The 19,783-nt window shown below is 46.3% G+C and overlaps 1 protein-coding gene across 1 annotated transcript in view; it reads right to left on the bottom strand.

The window, feature by feature from the left end:
* The window catches only part of ARRB1 (arrestin beta 1), a 72,905-nt gene that overhangs the window by 3,000 nt on the left and 50,122 nt on the right, over positions 1 to 19,783 (bottom strand). Inside the window, exons 5-15 of the mRNA XM_015815483.1 lie at positions 19,233 to 19,429; positions 16,336 to 16,395; positions 14,691 to 14,758; positions 12,751 to 12,886; positions 11,764 to 11,848; positions 9,170 to 9,242; positions 7,782 to 7,919; positions 5,889 to 5,972; positions 4,599 to 4,622; positions 2,735 to 2,805; positions 233 to 284 (exon numbers count right to left, since the gene is read on the bottom strand). Coding sequence (XP_015670969.1) covers positions 233 to 284; positions 2,735 to 2,805; positions 4,599 to 4,622; positions 5,889 to 5,972; positions 7,782 to 7,919; positions 9,170 to 9,242; positions 11,764 to 11,848; positions 12,751 to 12,886; positions 14,691 to 14,758; positions 16,336 to 16,395; positions 19,233 to 19,429 — 988 coding nt within the window. The remainder of the gene's footprint in view (positions 1 to 232; positions 285 to 2,734; positions 2,806 to 4,598; positions 4,623 to 5,888; positions 5,973 to 7,781; positions 7,920 to 9,169; positions 9,243 to 11,763; positions 11,849 to 12,750; positions 12,887 to 14,690; positions 14,759 to 16,335; positions 16,396 to 19,232; positions 19,430 to 19,783) is intronic.

The raw sequence follows: 19,783 nt of genomic DNA, 5'->3' as shown, positions 1-19,783 counted from the left end.
GGCCACTTTAAGACTTGTGGACTTCAACTCCCAGAATTCCTCAGCCAGCAAAGCTGGCTGAGGAATTCTGGGAGTTGAAGTCCACAAGTCTTAAAAGTGGCCAAGGTTGAGGACCCCTGCTGTAGAAGACAGAGGATTGAAATGGCTACTCGCTCACATGCAAAGAACCCAGGTTTCCCGTGAGCAGCTCTTCCGAACACACACAGACGCACCAACACCCCGTTTGACTTACTTTGTGTCGAGCTCTATGAGGTTTGTGTCGATGGGAGCTTCGTTTTGTGGAGCTGAAACCAAGAAGCAAAGCCAGCCAATCAGTTTCCTCGGACAGCAGCCCGGCCAACTTGATTTTTTTTCAACTCGCCAGCCCTCTCAAGACGGCAGTCCTCAGGAAGGTCCTTTCGGGAGGATGTTCATCTATCCCTTGCAGATCCAGGCCTTTGAAAAAGCTGCGCGCTGTGGCCATGTTTCTTTTTCAAAACTGGTCACTTTAAGAGGGGTGGACTTCAACTCCCAGAATTCCACAGCCAGCCAGGGAATTCTGGGAGTTGAAGTCCACCCACCGTCAAGTTCTTGGGGTTGAGAAACAATGATTTAGAGCCGTATTTCCCAACCTTAGCCATTTTAAGAAGGCTGGACTTCAACTCCAAGGAGTCTCCAACCAGCCAGAGAATTCTGGGAGTTGAAGTCCACTCATCTTCCCATTCAGCTGGCAGGGGGATTCTGGGAGTTGAAGTCCACCCAACTTCCCATTCAGCTGGCTAGGGAATTCTGGGAGCTGAAGTCCACCCATCTTCCCATTCAGCTGGTGGGGGGATTCTGGGAGTTGAAGTCCACCCATCTTCCCATTCAGTTAACTGGAGGATTCTGGGAATTGAAGTCCAGCCATCCTTCCATTAAGCTGGCTGGAGGATTCTGGGAATTGAAGTCCACCCATCTTCCCATTCAGCTGGCTGGGGGATTCTGGGAGTTGAAGTCCACCCATCTTCCCATTCAGCTGGCTGGGGGATTCTGGGAATTGAAATCCATCCATTTTCAAGTTGCTGAGGTTCACAAACAGACTGGGAGCCCTCTTTCCACACCTTCACCTTTTTAGGAGGGGTGGACTTCAACTCCCAGCATTCCCCAGCCAGCTAACCTGCTCCTTCAGCCTCCCCTCCCCCTCCAGCATCAGAAGAAGCCGGTCCCTCATTTCTGGCTTCCATGCTTCCAGAAGCTGAATTTGGAATACAGGTAGTCCTTGACGTACAACCGCTATGGAGCCTAAAAGATCAGTTGCTAAGCAAGATGGTTGTTAAGTGAGTTTTTCCCCATTTTACGACCTCGGGTGCTACATCGGTTAAGGCAGGGGTAGGCAACCTTGGCTCTTTTATGACTTCAACTCCCAGAATTCCTGAGCCAGCCATGCTGAGGGGAAAGGGAGAGGTTTCCAAGGTGTGCCACGCTGGCTCAGGAACTCTGGGAGTTGAAGTCTGCGAGTCATGAAGGGGCCATAGTTCCCCCATGCTGCCTCAGGAATTCTGGGAGTTGAAGTCCACGAGTCATGAAGGGACCATAGTTCCCCCATGCTGGCTCAGGAATTCTGGGAGCTGAAGTTCGCGAGTCATGAAGGGGCCAAAGTTTTCCCCATGCTGGCTGAGGAATTCTGGGAGTTGAAGTCCACCAGTCATGAAGGGGCCATAGTTCCTGCATGCTGGCTCAGGAATTCTGGGAGTTGAAGTCCACGAGTCATGAAGGGGCCATAGCTCCCCCATGCTGGCTGAGGAATTCTGGGAGTTGAAGTCCACGAGTCATGAAGGGGCCATAGCTCCCCCATGCTGGCTCAGGAATTCTGGGAGTTGAAGTCCACCAGTCATGAAGGGGCCNTGCTGGCTGAGGAATTCTGGGAGTTGAAGTCCACCAGTCATGAAGGGGCCATAGTTCCTGCATGCTGGCTCAGGAATTCTGGGAGTTGAAGTCCACGAGTCATGAAGGGGCCATAGTTTCCCCCATGCTGGCTGAGGAATTCTGGGAGTTGAAGTCCACGAGTCATGAAGGGGCCATAGCTCCCCCATGATGGCTCAGGAATTCTGGGAGTTGAAGTCCACGGGTCATGAAGGAGCCATAGTTCCCCCATGCTGGCTGAGGAATTCTGGGAGTTGAAGTCCCCAAGTCATGAAGGGGCCATAGTTCCCCCATGCTGGCTCAGGAATTCTGGGAGTTGAAGTCCACCAGTCATGAAGGAGCCAAGGTTGCCTACCCCTGGGTTAAGGGGATCCCTGCAGTTGTTAAGCTAGAAACACGCTTGTTAAGTGAATCTGGCTTCCGTAGTGACTTTGCCGGCCACAAAAAGGGGATCGCGTTGACACCCTCTCAGCCACCCCCCCACTCCCTGGTGACCCTGCCACGGTCATAAACACGAGTCCGTTCCCAGGCCTCTGAGTTTCTCCTAGGGGGGCCCGCGAGGACCCTGCAACCGTCGTGCGAAGTCCCTTTTTTTATCAGTGCCGTCGTAAATGCTACGAACAGTCACTAAAGGGATCGTCGTAAGACGAGGACTACCTGGACCAAGGGGGTCCTTCGCTCTGTAATCTGGAAGCACGGCCCAAAAGGCTTCGGTTCTCGAAGCCATGGGGTGGGAGAGAGGCCAAGCCCCACTCTGAAACCGGACCCTTCCCCAGGTCCCGCCCTGCACCCCCGGACCCAGCTGAGCCCCCCCCAACCCCTCCGTACCCCCCAACCCCTCAGACCATCTCACCGTCTTGGTGCAAGGCCTCTTCCTTCGGTTTGGGGTGCATCAGGGTGAAGGGCAGCTCCACGGCCACGTCGCTGGAAAGAAAGACGGAGAGTGAGGGACCCAGGTCTGGGTATGGCGGGCACCAGCTTCCTAACTCTGGGGTGGGGGCCTCCTCCCGTGGCCGGGAGCTGCGGCCGAGTCTGCCTCGCTCCGGGCTTCCGAAGCTGGGTTCCCGGGGAGCCAGGTTGGCCCTGGTTCTGGGCATTTTTTTTTCTTTTAAGGGAGGAAAACTCACCGGATCCTCAAGACTCTGTTACTCTGTGATTCCCTAAGGGTCTCCTGCTTGAGCAGGGGGTTGGACTGGATGGCCTCCGAGGTCCCTTCCAACCCTGTTGTTCTCTTATTCGGAATGGTCAAGGGCAGGGGTAGGCAACCTTGGCTCTTTTATGACTCGTGGACTTCCAATACCCAGAATTCCTGAACTGGCCATGCTGAACTCAGGAATTCTGGGAGTTTGAAATCCACGAGTCATAAAAGAGGCAAGGTTGCCTACCTCTTGTCTAGGGTCTCCTGCTTGAGCAGGGGGTTGGACTAGGTGACCTCCAAGGTCCCTTCCAACCGTGTTATTCTGAATGCCATACGGTCTCCTGCTTGAGCAGGGGGTTGGACTAGATGACCTCCAAGGTCCCTTCCGACTCTAGTTATTGTGATTCTGTCAGGGTCTCCTGCTTGAGCAGGGGGTTGGACTAGATGACCTCCAAGGTCCCTTCCAACCATGTTATTCTGAATGCCATACGGTCTCCTGCTTGAGCAGGGGGTTGGACTAGATGACCTCCAAGGTCCCTTCTGACGCTAGTTATTCTGTGATTCTGTCAGGGTCTTCTGCTTGAGCAGGGGGTTGAACTAGATGATCTCTAAAATACCTTCCAACCATGTTATTCTGAATGCCATACGGTCTCCTGCTTGAGCAGGGGGTTGGACCGAATGACCTCCAAGGTCCCTTCCGACTCTAGTTATTCTGTGATTCTGTCAGGGTCTCATGCTTGAGCAGGGGGTTGGACTAGATGACCTCCAAGGTCCCTTCCGACTCTAGTTATTCTGTGATTCTGTCAGGGTCTCCTGCTTGAGCAAGGGGTTGGACTGGATGGCCTCCAAGGTCCCTTTCAATTCTGTGATTCTGTAGGTTTAAGAGTTAGTTGGCGTCAACTAGCATCCAAATCGAATGAAAATACAGGTAGTCCTCGATTCACAATGGTTTGTTTAGTGACCGTTTGAAGTCACAACAGCACTGGAAAAAAAAGTGACTTAGGACCGTTTTTCACACTGGCGACCGTTGCTGCAGCATCCTGGGGTTAATGATCAAAATTCAGACGCTTGGCAACTGACTCATATTTATGACGGTCGCAGCGTTCTGGGATCACGTGACCCCCTTTTGCGACCTCCTGACAAACAAAGTCAATGGGGAAAGCTGGATTTGCTTAGCGACCATGTCACTGATTGAATAACTGCAGTGATTCACTTAATAACTGTGGCAGGAAAGGTAGTAAAAGTGAGGCAAAACTCATTTAACGACCGTCTCGCTTAGCAACAGAAATCGCGGTCGTAAGCCGAGGACTCCCTGTAAATCATTGAGAGTGAAAGGGCTGAAAAGGCTGGAAGGAAATGATGGCAGGTGAGGAACGGGAGCAGGTCGCTGCATGCAAAGGCAGGGGCTTCCCCAGAGGGGGTCAGAAAAGTCAAGATGGCGTCGGTGCTTAGCAACCGCAGCCGCATCCCTTGTGAGCAAAAAAACCCTTGACCTTTTTGACTTTCCCCATGGATGCCCCCTGGTGGAGGGAAGTGGCACTGCATAGGATCAGCGCAGGTAGAATCTGAAAGGTGTTACCTGGAGGCCAGGTCTCCCAGCAAGCTGGCATTTGGAAGGAGAGGAGAGAAGAGGGTTAGAGTAGAGTAGAGTAGAGTAGAGTAGAGTAGAGTAGAGTAGAGTAGAGTAGAATAGAATAGAGAGCAGAATAGAGAGCAGAATAGAGAGCAGAATAGAATAGGGAATAGAATAAAATAGAATAAAGAACAGAACAGAATGAAGAACAGAACAGAGAACAGAACAGAATAGAGAACAAAACAGAATAGAGATCAGAATAGGGAATAGAATAAAATAGAGAACAGAACAGAATAAAGAACAGAATAGAGAACAGAACAAGGAACAAAATAAAATAGAGAACAGAATAAAGAATAGAACAGAGAATAGAACAGAATAGAGAACAGAAGAGAATAGAGAACAGAATAGGGAACAAAATAAAATAGAGAACAGAATAAGGAACAGAACAGAGAATAGAACAGAATAGAGAACAGAAGAGAATAGAGAATAGAATAAAATAGAAAAGAGAACAGAACAGAATAGAATAGAGAACAGAACAGAATAGGGAATAGAATAAAACAGAATAGAGAACAGAGGACAATACAGAAGAGAATAGAATAGAATACAGAACAGAGAATAGAATAGAATAGAATAGAATAGAATAGAATAGAATAGAATAGAATAGAATAGAATAGAATAGAATATATAGGGATGGTGATGGGAATAGAATAGAATAGAATAGAATAGAATAGAATAGAATAGAATAGAATAGAATATATAGGGATGGTGATGGGAATAGAATAGAATAGAATAGAATAGAATAGAATAGAATAGAATAGAATAGAATAGAATAGAATAGAGAACAGAGCAGAACAAAACAGAACAGAATACTCTTATTGGACAAATATGATCAGATACATGAAGAATTTGTCTCCGGTGCAGAAGCTCTCAGTGCACATATAAACCGCATGTAATAAGTCATAGGTCATAAATCATAGTGACCGGCTTCCAACGGCCCTCCCCTGCCAAGATCATGTAAATCAAATTTGGGGCAACTGGTTCACATTTATGACCGTTTGTGGCACGCTGAGATCACCTGACCGTGGATTGGCAATGTTTTTGGCAAAAACTGGTGTTTATTTCTAATTTCTGCCCCCCCCCCCAAAAAATGCTCAGGTTGGACAAATCGAACGGCCGCAAATCAGTTTTGTAAAATCAGGTTTTCTTGCACGGTGCCTCGTCTTACGACCGTCGTGAAATACCACGGAAATTTCAGGTTCGGTTACGGTCGTTAAGTTGAGGACTGTACGTACTTACCCGCCTCGTGAGACCACCAGCTTGACTTTCACTTTGTAGGAGACGATGATGCCCAAAACTTCCTTGTTGGCGCCGTCTCTTAGCCTGGCCGTGGAGAGAAAAGAATTGAGCCTCACAAATTTATATATATATATATATATATAAAAAGTGAAATAGAATTTCTCTTAGGTTTTCATCCTTTCTCTTTTCCTTAATGGCCTTCGGGGGTGCAGAGATCTGTATAGGGCAGGGGTAGGCAACCTTGGCTCTTCTGGCTTGTGGACTTCAACTCCCAGAATTCCTCAGCCAGCATGGGGAAATTATGGCCCCTTCATGACTTGTGGACTTCAACTCCCAGAATTCCTCAGCTAGCATGGGGGAACTATGGCCCCCTTCATGACTCCTGGACTTCAACTCCCAGAATTCCTGAGCCAGCATGGGGAAACTATGGCCCCTTCATGACTGGTGGACTTCAACTCCCAGAATTCCTCAGCCAGCATGGGGGAACTATGGCCCCTTCATGATTCGCAGACTTCAACTCCCAGAATTCCTGAGCCAGCATGGGGAACTATGGCCCCTTCATGACTCCTGGACTTCAACTCCCAGAATTCCTGAGCCAGCATGGCTCAGCTTGGAAACCTCTCCCTTTCCCCTCAGCATGGCTGGCTCAGGAATTCTGGGAGTTGAAGTCCACGAGTCATAAAAGAGCCAAGGTTGTCTACCCCTGGGATAGGTAGTCCTCGGCTTACAATAGTTCACTTAATGGCCGTTGCAGTGTTCCAGGGTCCTGTGATCCCCTTTTGCAATCTTTTGACCAGCAAAATCAATGAGGGAAGCTGGATTCGCTTAACAACCGAGTTATTAACTTAACAACTGCCGTGATTGGCTTAACGACGGTGGCAAGAAAAGTCGTAAAATGGGGCAAAATTCACTCAACAATTGTCTCGCTTAGTAATGGAAATGTTGGGCTCAATTGTGGTCGCAAGTCTACTATATTTGTTTTATATATATGCTTGTATACAGGAAGTCCTCGACTTCCCACAGTTCATTTAGTGACCGGCACTGAAAAAAGGGACTTATTTACCATTTTTCACACTTAAAAACGTGGCAGCTTCCCAATATTCACGTGATAAAAATTCAGACACTTAGCAACTGATTCATATTTATGACGGTCACAGCATCCTGTGGAGGGGTCTTGTGATCCCCTTTTGCAACCTTCTGACAAGCCAAGTCAATGGGGGAAGCCGGATTCGCTTAACGACCGTGTTAGTAATTTAACGACTGCCATGATTTTGCTTAACGGTGACAAGAAAAGAGCAAAATTCACTTAAGGATTGTCTCCTTTAGCAACAGAAATTTTGGGCTCAATTGTGGTTGTAATTCGAGGACTACCTGTATTATATTCGTTTCATATATCTGCTTGTATACAGGTAGTCCTCGACTTACGACAGTTCATTTAGTGACCGTTCAAAGTTACGACGGCATTGAAAAAAGGGACTCATGGCCGTTTCTCACACTTACGACCGTTGCAGCATGATCACATGATCAAAATTTAAGACACCTGGCAACTGATTCACATTTACGACGGTCGCAGTGTCGGGATCGTATGATCCCCTTTTGCGACCTTCTGACAAGCAAAGTCAATGGGGGGAAGTCGGCTTCGCTTAACGACCATGTTAGTGATTCGCTTAACGGCAACAAGAAAGATGGGGCAAAATTCACTTAACGATCGTCTCCTTTAGCAACAGAAATTTTGGGCTCAACTGTGGTCGTAAGCCGAGGACTCCCCGTCAAACCGCTAAACGCCACCCCGGTGTGGCCGATGGGCCGTTTTTGGGGCCGGGGCGCATCGGCGCACATGCGCGCCATCCGAATTCGCTCCCCCAACGGCCCCGGAGGAAAGATGGCACTCACAGGGTGCTGGAAGCCAAATTGGTGTCCTCGTGTTTCAGCTTTCCGTCCAAAGCCAGTCCGCGTTTTTCCCGGTTGTTGGCGAGGAAGGGGGTCAAGGTGTAGACCTTGCAGAAGGTGGAGCTGGGGGCCACCACGTCGCTGCAGGGAGGGGGCAAAGGGGGGGAGGGGGGGAGGGAGAAGGAGGAACCGTCCGGGCGTCAGAGCATCGTCCCTCGCAGCTTTTGTTCGCAGCAGGAAGGAAATAAAATGGGCAGGGATTGTCGAATAAGGTCTCCCAACGTGGGAAGGCGGTTGGGATAGATGACCTCCAAGGCCCCTCCCCCAGCTCTAGGATTCTATGATCGTTCTCTCTCTCTTTCTATTACCTCTCTCTCCTGCTCATTTATCTCTATATCTCTTGTGTCTGTGTCTGTCTGTCAGTCTATCATCTATCGTTTATCTATCATCTCTATCTCCTATGTCTTTATTTCATCTGTCTGTCTGTCTATCATCCATCCTTCCTTCCTTCCTCCCTCCCTCCGTCCCTCCCTCCCTCCATCATCTATCTATCTATCTATCTATCTATCTATCTATCTATCTATCTATCATCCATCCTTCCTTCCATCTATATCTTCCTTCCTTCCTTCCTTCCTTCCTTGCTTGCTTGCTTGCTTGCTTGCTTCCTTCCTTCCTTCCTTCCTTCCTTCCATTATCTATCTATCTATCTGTCTGTCTGTCTGTCTGTCTGTCTGTCTGTCTGTCTGTCTGTCTGTCTGTCTGTCTGTCTGTCTGTCTGTGTCTGTCTCTGTCTGTCTGTCTATCATCCATCCTTCCTTCCATCATCTATCTTCCATCCATCCAAGGAAGGAAGGAAGGAAGGAAGGAAGGAAGGAAGGAAGGAAGGAAGGAAGGAAGGAAGGAAGGAAGGAAGGAAGGAAGGTGGGTAAGAGAGAGACAGAGAGAGAGAGGAAGGAAGGAAAGGAAGGTAGGTAATAGATAGATAGATAGATAGATACTATCTATCTATCTATCTATCTATCTATCTATCTATCTATCTATCTATCTATCTATCTATCTATCTATCTATCTATCTATCTATCTATCTAAAACTGTAAACTGTCTTACAACTGGAATAATTTTTGTGGGGTTTTTCCCCACAAATCCTGGGTGAGGGAGGGGGGGGTTAGTAAGTGTGTCCAGGCAGGAGGAGAATAATGGGCTGCGTTCCGACTTTAATTTGCACTATCTAAACTGATACTCAAACCAAACTGCAGCTGTTTTTCACTGTCCTTTCTGGAGTTTTACAATGCAAGTTTCCAATTGAAAAAGAGTGTGTGTGTGAGCGTAAATGGGCCTGCCTCCATCCTAGCGGGAGAGGCAGCGGCTGGGCCCACCGGCTGGCTACTCACTCGGTTTCCTCCACGGCCACCGGGCACTTGTACTGGGCAGTGTTGAACAGGCAGATGTCCGCATATTGTCGAACTGGAAAGCAAGCAGGAAGAGAGAGAGAGACACAGAGACACATATGTGTGTGTGTGTGTGTGTGTGTGTGTGTGTGTGTGTGTGTGTGCCGAGGGGCCAGCTGGTGGAGCAACGTCCATGGAAGTACCCTGGGTCATCGGTGAGGGGTGGTCAAGACATATATATATGTTAAGAGTGATATAACGTAATTAACATGTTTTGATGTAGTGATAAGAATAAAAATTAGAAGCCTTAAATATGAGAAAGTGGATATAAGGAAGAATGCTGAAAGGGGAGAAATTTTGGCTATTGAATTTATAATATTTGGAAATTATAATGAAAATAAGAATGTTATATTGTATTACTAATCCGTTGATACAGAAGTGAGATAGGTAAGATACATATTCGGAATACTAGATGTTGGGGGGGAATCGTGACAAAGGGAGCCCTGAGTCCGCAAGGAGAAGGGCGGGATATAAATTCAATAAATAAATAAATTCAATAAATAAATTGGGGGTCACTTACAAATTTGGAAATGATAAAATATTAAACGGTTAATTTCAATATCAACGCAACATTAAAGCCGGGAAAATTCATAAGGTTACTGATGGTCCAAAAGATGGAATGTTAAAATAAGTAAGACATATCAAATTAGTGATAAATGTAAGAAAGCTGTAAAATAGCTGATGAATAGAATAAGAAGTATACTAATTTAAACAAGAGACAGTATGTATTGAGGGAAAAAAGGAGAGGAAATGTTGGCTGTAATAGTTGGAGATTTGTATTAATAATACCTGCATGTAATGGAACTGTTGTAACTCAGACACCACGTTGCTTTTCAAAGATATAATTGTAACATTGGAAAATTAATAAAAAGTTAAACCAGAAAAAAAAAGGCGGCCTGGATGATGTAATGGAAGGACCCTCCTTTTTTTAAAAAAAAAAACCAAACGGGTGGAGCGTTTGACCACACCAATATAGCTGCTACCTTGCCTTATTTCAGTGGTTCTCAACCTTTTTAATGCCGCGACCCCAACCGGTCGTAAGTCGAGGACTAAACCGGTCGTAAGTCAAGGACTACCCAACCGGTCGTAAGTCGAGGACTTTCCCTGCCCGGAAGCGTCGCACATGCGTGGTTCCGCCCCCTGCGCCGGCCGAGGCGTAGCTGGCAAGCGGCAGAGACGGAGCAGGCCGACCACCAGCTGGCCCAGCCCAAGGGAGGTAAGGCACCCGCCGGAAAAGGGGAAACAAAATGGCGGACAAAAAAAATGGCGGACAAAAAAAATGGCGGACAGCCTTGCTTGGCGACCCCCGTGAAATGGTCGATCGACCCCAAATGGGGTCCCGACCCACAGGTTGAGAACCACTGACTTATTTGACCGTATTCCACGGAGGAGACCCCTCCTGTGGGCAACGTACTGGACCTCAGGAGATGGAGATGTCAGATGAAGAATTTAAATGATGTGAAATGAAAATGGGGGGGGGGAATGAAACAAAATATGAAATGAAATGTAAATAAAATTACTTTTGCAAGAAGGAGAGAGGAGAGAAAAAGAGAGGAGAAGAGAGAAGAGAGGAGGGGGAGGGAAGGGCAGGGCTGAAGGGGAGGGGAGGGGAGAAGCAGAGGGGAGAAGAGAGGAGGAGAGAGGGGAGGAGGGGAAGGGAGGGGTGGAGGAAGGAAGGAAGGAAGGAAGGAAGGGGAAGGGAAGAAGGAAGGAAGGGAGAGAGGGAAGAAGAAGTGGAGCGGGAAGGGGAAGAAAAAAGGAAAGAAGGGAAGATAAGAGAAAGGCAATGGGAAGTCAGGGCAGAAGGGAAGGGAAGGGAAGGGAAAAGAGAAGAGAAGGGAAGGGAAGAGAAGGGAAGGGAAGAGGAGAAGAGAAGAGAAGAGGAGAAGAGAAGAGAAGAGAAGAGAAGAGAAAGAAGGGAAGGGAAGGGAAGGGAAAAGAGAAGAGAAGAGAAGGGAAGAGAAGGGAAGGGAAGAGGAGAAGAGAAGAGAAGAGAAGAGGAGAAGAGAAGAGAAGAGAAGAGAGGAGAGAGAAGGGAAGGGAAAAGAGAAGGGAAGGGAAGGGAGAAGAGAGGAGAGAAGAGAAGAGACAAGGGAAGAGAAGAGAAAAGAAGAGAAGAGAAGAACTGGACAGAAAGATTTTGTTTCTGACTCTGTACATTTTAAAAAATCTAAAATATGTATGTAAACAAAGTGCATATAAAAACAGGAACCCCTCCTCACTAATTCCAAAGTCCTGTCTGACCATTGATTCAAATCAGGTTCCTGCACTCAAAAAAATTGTCTGGATTTTATATCCCTCCCTTCCTCCCTCCCTCTTCCTGTCCTTCCCTTGAGGGACCAAAACGACAAAATGGCTTTGGATGGCCTGGTGCCCTCCACCACCAGACTCTCAATCCAGGAGAACTGGATTCCCACCCACGACTCAGCCAAGCCCTGCTAGGTCCCACCACCCCGGAGGAGGACCACCTACGCAGGAGGACCCGGCCTTCTCTCCCGGATGCCACCAGCGGAGAACAGGAGAAGCCTCCCGGTTACCTGAGATTTTAATCTTCTTGACCATCTTGTTGGTGTTGTTTGTCACGTGGACGTTGACATTGATCGGTTCTCCGTGATAATAGATCTGTGGGGAGACAGGCGACAGGTCGAGGAGGCCCTCAAGGTGAAACTTCTGGGAAGGGTCCCTTCCAACTCTATTCTGTTCTGTTCTGTTCTCTATTCTGTTCTGTTCTATTCTCTATTCTGTTCTGTTCTCTATTCTATTCTGTTCTCTATTCTATTCTATTCTGTTCTATTCTCTTCTGTTCTCTATTCTATTCTCTTCTGTTCTCTATTCTGTTTTGTTCTCTATTCTATTCTATTCTATTCTGTTCTGTTCTCTATTCTATTCTGTTCTGTTCTCTATTCTGTTTTGTTCTGTTTTCTATTCTATTCTGTTCTCCATTCTATTCTGTTCTATTTTATTCTATAATAATAATAATAATAATAATAATAATAATAATAATAAAGTTGGAAGGGACCTTGGAGGTCATCTAGTCCAACCCCCTGCTCAGGCAGGAAACCCTATACCATTTCGGACAAATGGCTGTCCAGTCTCTTCTTAAAAACTTCCAGTGTTGGAGGATTCACCGCTTCTGGAGGCAGGTGGTTCCACTGGTTAATTGTTCTCACTGTCAGGAAGTTTCTCCTTAGTTCTAGGTTGCTTCTCTCCTTCTATTCTATTCTGTTGTTCTGTTCTGTTCTGTCCTGTCCTGTCCTGTTCTCTATTCTATTCTATTCTGTTCTGTTTTCTATTCTATTCTGTTCTGTTCTCCATTCCATTCTACTATTCCTTATTCTATTCCTTATTCTATTCTATTCTATTCTATTCTATTCTATTCTATTCTATTCTATTCTATTCTATTCTATTCTATTCTATTCTATTCTATTCTCTCTCCTCTATTCTATTCCATTCCATTCCATTCCAACTCTGCTAGGGCTGCAGAGAACCCACCCTGGATCTGCCCTGCCGAAGGGCTCAAATACCTCTTTGTCCAGCGAGGCCTCTAAATGGAGGGGCTTGTCGGACATGAGGAACTGCCGGGTGGTCTCCGCCATGGGCTGGGGGCCTGGCCGCTCGGGCGCATACTGGACTTTCCGGATCACCAGGCGCACGGAGTTCCTGCACCGGCAGTTGGGGACAAGACAGGCAACATCACAACCTGACATGCTTACCCCAGCCTTCCCGTGAAGAGAGGACCTTCTTTGGACTGCAGGACCCAGAATCCCCAAAGGGGATATGCAGTATACAGGCAGTCCCCGACGTACGACCACAATTGAGCCCGTTGCTAAGCGAGACGGTCGTTAAGTGAATTTTGCCCTGTTTTGTGACCTCCTCTGCCGCCGTTGTTAAGGGAATCACTGCAGTTGTGAAGTTAGCAACACGGTTGTTAAGTGAGCCTTGGCTTCCCCCATGGACTTTGCTGGTCAGAAGGTCGCAAAAGGAGATCACGGGGCTCCGGGATACAGCAACGGTCATGAATATGAGTCAGTTGCCCCTTTGGATCAGTTGAGCATGGAGATGCTGCAATGGGCGTCAGTACGAAAAACGGGCATCAGTCGCTTTTTTCCAGCGCTGTTGCAGCTTTGAATGGTCACTAAATGAACTGTCGTAAGTCGAGGACTGCCTGTAATGTAAGGTCTGGCCTATTTACGAGACAGAAGGAAGAGCTGCAGAGTAGGCAGACAGTTGGAAAAGAAAGAAAGAAAGGAAGGAAGGAAGGAAAGGAAGGAAGGAAGGAAGGAAGAAAAAGGAAGGAAGGAAGGAAAGAAAGAAAGAAAAAGAAAAAAGAAAGAGAGGAAGGAAGGAAAGAAAGAGAAAGAAAAAGAGAAAAAGAAAAAAAAAGAAAAGAAAGAGAAAGGAAGGAAGGAAAGAAAAAAGAAATAAAGAAAAGAAAAAGAAAGAAAGAAAGAGAAAGAGAAAGAAAGAAAAAAGAAAGAGAGGAAAGAAGGAAAGAAAGAAAGAGAAAAAGAAAAGAAAGTAGAAGGAAGGAAGGAAAGAATAAAAAAAGAAAGAAAAGAGAAAGAAAGAAAGAAAAAGGAAAGAAGGAAGGAAAGAAAGAAAGAGAAAAAGAAAGAAAAGAAAGAAAAGAAAGGGAAAAAAAGAAGAGAAAGAAAGAGAAAAAGAAAGAAAGAAAGAAAAATGAAAGAGGAAAGAAGAAAAGAAAGAAAGAGAAAAAGAGAAAGAGGAAGGAAAGAAAAAAAGAAAGAAAAGAGAAAGAAAAAGAAAAAGAGAAAGAAAGAGAAAAAGAAAGAAAGAAAAAAGAAAGAAAAAGAGAAAAAGAAAGAAAAGAAAGCGGAAGAAAGGAAGAAAAGAAAAAAAAGAAAAGAGAAAGAAAGAAAGAAAGAAAGAAAGAAAGAAAAAGGAAAGAAGGAAGAAAGAAGGAAGAAAGGAAGGAAGGAAGGAAGGAAAGAAAAAGAGGAAGGAAGGAAGGAAGGAAGGAAAGAAAGAAAGAAAGAAAGAAAGGAAGGAAGAAAGAAAGAAAGAAAGAAAGAAAGAGGAAGGAAGGAAGGAAGGAAGGAAGGAAGGAAAGAAAGAAAGAAAGAAAGAAAGAAAGAAAGAAAGAAAGAGGAAGGAAGGAAGGAAAGAAAGAAAGAAAAAGAAAGAAAAAGAAAGAAAGAGGAAGGAAGGAAGGAAGGAAGGAAGGAAGGAAAGAAAGAAAGAAAGAAAGAAAGAAAGAAAGAAAGAAAGAAAGAAAGAAAGAAAGAAAGAAAGAAAGAAAGAAAGAAAGAGCAACCAAGCAGCCAAGCCATCCCAGGGCCTCTCAAGGCCTGAAAAACAGCCTCCAGATTTCCCAGGCTGGGGGAGCCGATCCTGAGGAAGGCCGGGAGATCCTCCAGGCCGCCTCGCCCGACACTCGGCCAACCACCGGAGGCGCAGGGACTCCCCCCCCCCAGGCTGGCCGTAACCAGTTTAGCCGGCCTACCTCTTGTGAATCTTCTCCTCCAAATTCTCCGCGCAGAAGGCCTTCACCTCGTAGTCCACCCCGCAAGCCTAAAAAAAAAAAGCAAGAGTCGGCCAGACGTGAAGCGAGGTTACGGGGCGGGAGGGGTCAGACTAGAAGACCTCTCAGCTCCCACCCCTCTCTAGGATTCTAGAATTCCGCATCCATTTCGCTGTGAAACTCTCCTCCTCTTGAGGAGACCGCGAGCAGCGCAGATAGTTCTTGGCCTAGGACCACAATTGGGACCAGAAATTGTGTTGCTAAGCAACGCGGTTGTTAAACCAGCCGTGCCCGATTTAACAGCCTTTTTTGTTTTTTTTGCCACGGTCACTAAGCGAATCACTTCAGTCGTGAAGCGAATCGTGTGGCCGTTAAGTGGATCCGGCTTTCCCCCCCTTGACTTTGCTTGTCGGAAGCTCAAAAACCAGACCGCGGCCGCCGTAAATACGCGGCCGTTGCTAGGCACCCAAATTTGGATCAGGTGACCGCGGGGAACCTGTGACGGTTGTAAGTCTGAGGAATGGTTTTTAAGTCACTTTTTTTAATACCGTTGTAAGTTTGAACTGTCACTAAATGAATGGCTGTAAGTCGAGGATTACCTGTCTAATTTTTCATCGTACAGATTAAAGCTCCTCTCGTTTTAATCCTCACCAAATAAAGACTGGTGATTCCTTCCTTCCTTCCTTCCTTCCTTCCTTCCTTCCTTCCTTCCTTCCTTCCTTCCTTCTTCCCTTCCTTCCTTCCTTCCTCCCTCCCTCCCTCCCTCCCTTCCTTGTTCTCCCTGATTCAAGAGGTCACTCAAGCAGTGACAGACAGAAATTCAGCAGGTGCAGCCTCTTTTTTTCACCATTTCCTTTCTTCCTTCGCTCCTTCCTTCCTCCCTTTCTCTCTCTTTTTTTCTTTCTTCCTCTCCCTCTCCTTCCTTCCTCCCTTTCTCTCTCTTTTCTTTCCTCTCTCCTTCCTCCCTCTTTTCATTTCTACTGAGGGCTCAGCAGCCTCTTTTTCCACCATTTCCTTCCTTCGCTCCTTCCTTCCTCCCTTTCTCTCTCTCTCTTTTTCTTTCTTTCTCTCCCTCTCCTTCCTTCCTTCCTTCGTCCCTTTCTTTCTTTCTCTCTCTCTCTTTTCTTTCCTCTCTCCTTCCTCCCACCCTCTTTTCATTTCTACTGAGGGCTCAGCAGCCTCTTTATTCACCATTTCCTTCCTTCCTTCGCTCCTTCCTTCCTCCCCTTCTCTCTCTCTTTCTTTCTTCCTCTCCCTCTCCTTCCTTCCTTCGTCCCTTTCTTTCTTTCTCTTTCTTTCTTTCTTTCTTTCTTTCTTTCTTTCTTTCTTTCTCTCACTCTCTTTTCTTTCCTCTCTCCTTCTTCCCTCCCTCCCTCCCTCTTTTCATTTCTACTGAGGGCTCAGCGGCCTCTTATCCAACGATCTGCCTAGTTTGTGGCTCTTTTCTTCTGTCTCCCAGGGTCGTTCTCACAGCCCATTTACCACAAGCAAACTTTGTGCCTTTCTGAGCAGCTTTTTGAAGCGTCTGAAAGAAGCCAGAACTTTGTTAGATGCCAAGGCCTCTTTTCCCACCCCCTCTGGTTAGGGGATCCTCTATCCACTGTACCCCCAGACGCCCCTTACCTACCTTTCCAGTGTCCTCCGGGCCAGGCTGCAGCGTCACGGAGCAAGGGAGATTGGGAGGGATCTGTGCAAAATAAAAATAAAAATAAAAACGCAAACAGAAGAATCAAAGCATCCCCCAGTAAAGGCAAAATCCCTCTTGCACAGCCCGGTTGCAAAACGCAAAGGAGGGACCGTTTGCAAACCTCGATTAACGCAACCGCCTTAGGCACAGAGCAGAAAAAGAGTCCAAATATTGCATATCAAAGAAAGGAAAGTGGAGAAAGAAAGAAAAAGAACAGAGCTATACGTAGTTTACTACATCAACCCTACTCATCATGCCTCTCAATGCCCTACAGACCCTCTTAGCTTCCCTTCACGTTAATTCACAATTTTATAATTGCTTTTTCTTCTTTAAACTTCTTCTCTCTCCATCCAAGGGTCTGCTTCCTCGGTTTTGTCTTCGTCTCAACCATTCGCTCCTCTTTTCTATATTTGCTTTATGATTAAATTTTCTTTCTTTTTTCTTTTTTTCTTTTTTCCTTCCTTCCTCCTTCCTTTCTTTTTTCTTTCTTTCTTTCTTTCTTTCTTTCTTTTCCTTCCTTCCTTCCTCCTCTTTTTCGTTTTCTTTCTTTCTTTCTTTTTCTTTCTTTTTTTCCTTCCTTCCTCCTTCCTCTTTCTTTTTTCTCTTTCTTTCTTTCCTTCCTCCTTCCGCCCTCAAGACATGGCTTTTTCAACAAGCGGGACTGACCTAGGGTGAATTTTAAATAGGGAAAATTTTTTTAAAGATTTTAATAATGACACAGCCATAAATATATTTGGTTTTTAATTGGTTTTATAGGGGAAATGTTTTTTGTGTTGTTTTTTAACATGCTGTGAGCCGCCCTGAGTCCCGTGGGGAGAAGGGCGGCATAGAAGTTGGAAATAAAAATTATCTTTCTTTCTTTCTCTTTTTCTTTCTTTCATTATCTCTTTCTTTTTCTTCCTTCCTTCCTTCCTTCCTTCCTTCCTTCCTTCCTTCCTTCCTCTCTTTCTGTCTGTCTGTCTGTCTGTCTTTCTTTCTTTCCTTCCTTCCTCCTTCCTCTTTCTTTTTTCTTTCTTTCTCTTTCTTTCTTTTCCTTCTTTCCTTCCTCCTTCCTTTCTTTTTTTCCTTTCTCCTTCCTCTTTCTTTCATTCTTTTCCTTCCTTCCTCTTTTTTCTTTTTCTTTTTCTTTCTTTTCCTTCCCTTCCTCCTTCCTCTTTCTTTTTTCTTTTTCTTTCTTTCCTTCCTCCTTCCTCCTTCCTCATTCTTTCTTTCTTTCTTTTTTCTTTCTTTCTTTCTTTCTTTCTTTCTTTTTCTCTCTCTTTCATTCTCTTTCTTTTCTTTCCTTTCTTTCTCTCTTTAATTCTTTCTTTTCTTTTCTTTCTTTCTCTCTCTTTCATTCTTTCTTTTCTTTCCTTTCTTTCTTTCTCTTTCATTCTCTTTCTTTTCTTTTCTTTTCTTCCTTCCTTCCTTCCTTCCTTCCTCCTTCCTTCCTTCCTTCCTTCCTTCCTTCTTTCTTTCTCCTCTCCAGCATTTCTCTCCTATTGTTCACTCACTTTCATTCTTGACTTTGTGGAAGAATCTGCCCTTTGAGGCAGACCAGGCAAGACACGTCAACAATGAATGCTAACAGTTGGTTTATTTATTGCAAGATTATTGTAAACTTTATTTACTGTAAGGTTCTTCCAAGGCTTTACTTAGTGCGGGGTTATTGTAAGGCTTTATTATTTTTTTTTACTGTAAGATTGCTGTGTTTATTCATTGTCAGGCTATGTTAAACAATCCTGCAAATACAGAATAACAGAAGGCACCCTGGAGGTCTTCTAATCCAACCCCCAGTTCAAGCAGGCAACCCTCTATCATTTTAGTCAAAATGGCTGTCCAATCTTTCCTTACAAACCTCCAGTGTAGGAGCATCCACAACTTCTGGAGGCAAACCGTTCCACTGATTAATTGTTCTCACTATCAGAAAATTCCTCCTTAATTCCAGGTTGTTTCTCTCCTTGATTAGTTTCAATCCGTTGCTTCTTATTTTGCCTTCAGCTGCTTTGGAGAATAGCTTGACTCTCTCTTCTTTGGGGCAGTCCCTGAGATACTGGAAGACTGCTATCATGTCCCCCCTCGTCCTTCTCTTCGTTAAACTAGACATACCCAATTCCAGCAGCCGTTCCTTATATGTTTTAGCCTCCAGTCCCCTGATCATCTTTGTTGCTCTTCTCTGCACTCTTTCTAGAGTCTCAACATCTTTTTTACATCGTGGCGACCAAAACTGGATGCAGTATTCCAAGTGTGGCCTTACCAAGGCCTTGTAAAGTGATATTAATACTTCACGTGATCTTGATTCTATCCCTCTGTTAATGCAGCCCAGCACTGTGTTGGCTTTTTTGGCAGCTGCAGCACACGGCTGGCTCCTATCTAAGGCAGTGGTTCTCAACCTGTGGGTCGGGACCCCATTTGGGGTCGATCGACCATTTCACGGGGGTCGCCAAGCAAGGCTGTCCGCCATTTTTTTGTCCGCCATTTTTTTCCCCTTTTCCGGCGGGTGCCTTACCTCCCTTGGGCTGGGCCAGCTGGTGGTCGACCTGCTCCATCTCTGCCGCTTGCCAGCTACGCCTCAGCCAGCGCAGGGGGTGGAACCACGCATGTGCGGCGCTCCCGGGCAGGGAAAGTCCTCGACTTACGACCGATTGGGTAGTCCTCGACTTACGACCGGTTTAGTCCTCAACTTATGACCGGTTGGGGTCGCGGCATTAAAAAGGTTGAGAACCACTGATCTAAGGGATTGTCCACTAGGACTCCGAGATCCCTCTCCCATCGCATCATCCAAGGTAGCCTTGCCACCAAGACCACAGAGATGGGAACAGGGTGCCGAAAGGAGAGTGAGAGGGGAGGGGGTGTACCTCAAAAGTAAAGGGGTACGCCTGCTCCCCTAGCTTCTTCACCAGCCGTTCCTGCAGCCTCGTCAGCGGCTTCTTCTCTTCGGCCACTGGAGGGAAAGCCTGGACGTTGGACACGAAGAGGTCTTTGCGAAAGGTCAGGCCCAGGACGTCCAGATCCTCGCGGCCGTAGCGGAAAGCGCAGGTCAGCGTCACGAAAACTGCCGGGAGAAACGGAGAGGCCTCAATCAAAGGCTGTGGTCCCGGGCTGGGAAGGAGCCCTGTCGGAATTCGATTCCAGCACCCAAAAGTGGGTAAACACCTAAGTTAAAAGAAAAAAAGGCACGCAACATCTGGCCTAGGAAAAGGGCCTCCTTGGTGGTGGCTCCCTGCCTTTGCAACAGCGTTCCTCGGAGATGAGATAGGCCCCACCTCGTTGCTTTTGGCCTCGAAGACATGCTTTTATCCACGGGCCCTGGGACTCCCTTCGTGGCGGAAGGCCACGGAGGATGGACTTTGTAATACTTGCAATATGGGTTTTTGTAGGACGGTGGCACTAGCTAACTAACAAGGGG

Source organism: Protobothrops mucrosquamatus, unplaced genomic scaffold, assembly GCF_001527695.2.
Source record: "Protobothrops mucrosquamatus isolate PMUCROS unplaced genomic scaffold, P.Mucros_1.0 scaffold344, whole genome shotgun sequence".
In the NCBI taxonomy this organism is placed as follows: Eukaryota; Metazoa; Chordata; class Lepidosauria; order Squamata; family Viperidae; genus Protobothrops; species Protobothrops mucrosquamatus.
Note: the sequence above shows the minus strand (reverse complement) of the source record. Positions and strands in the feature narration are given on the sequence as shown.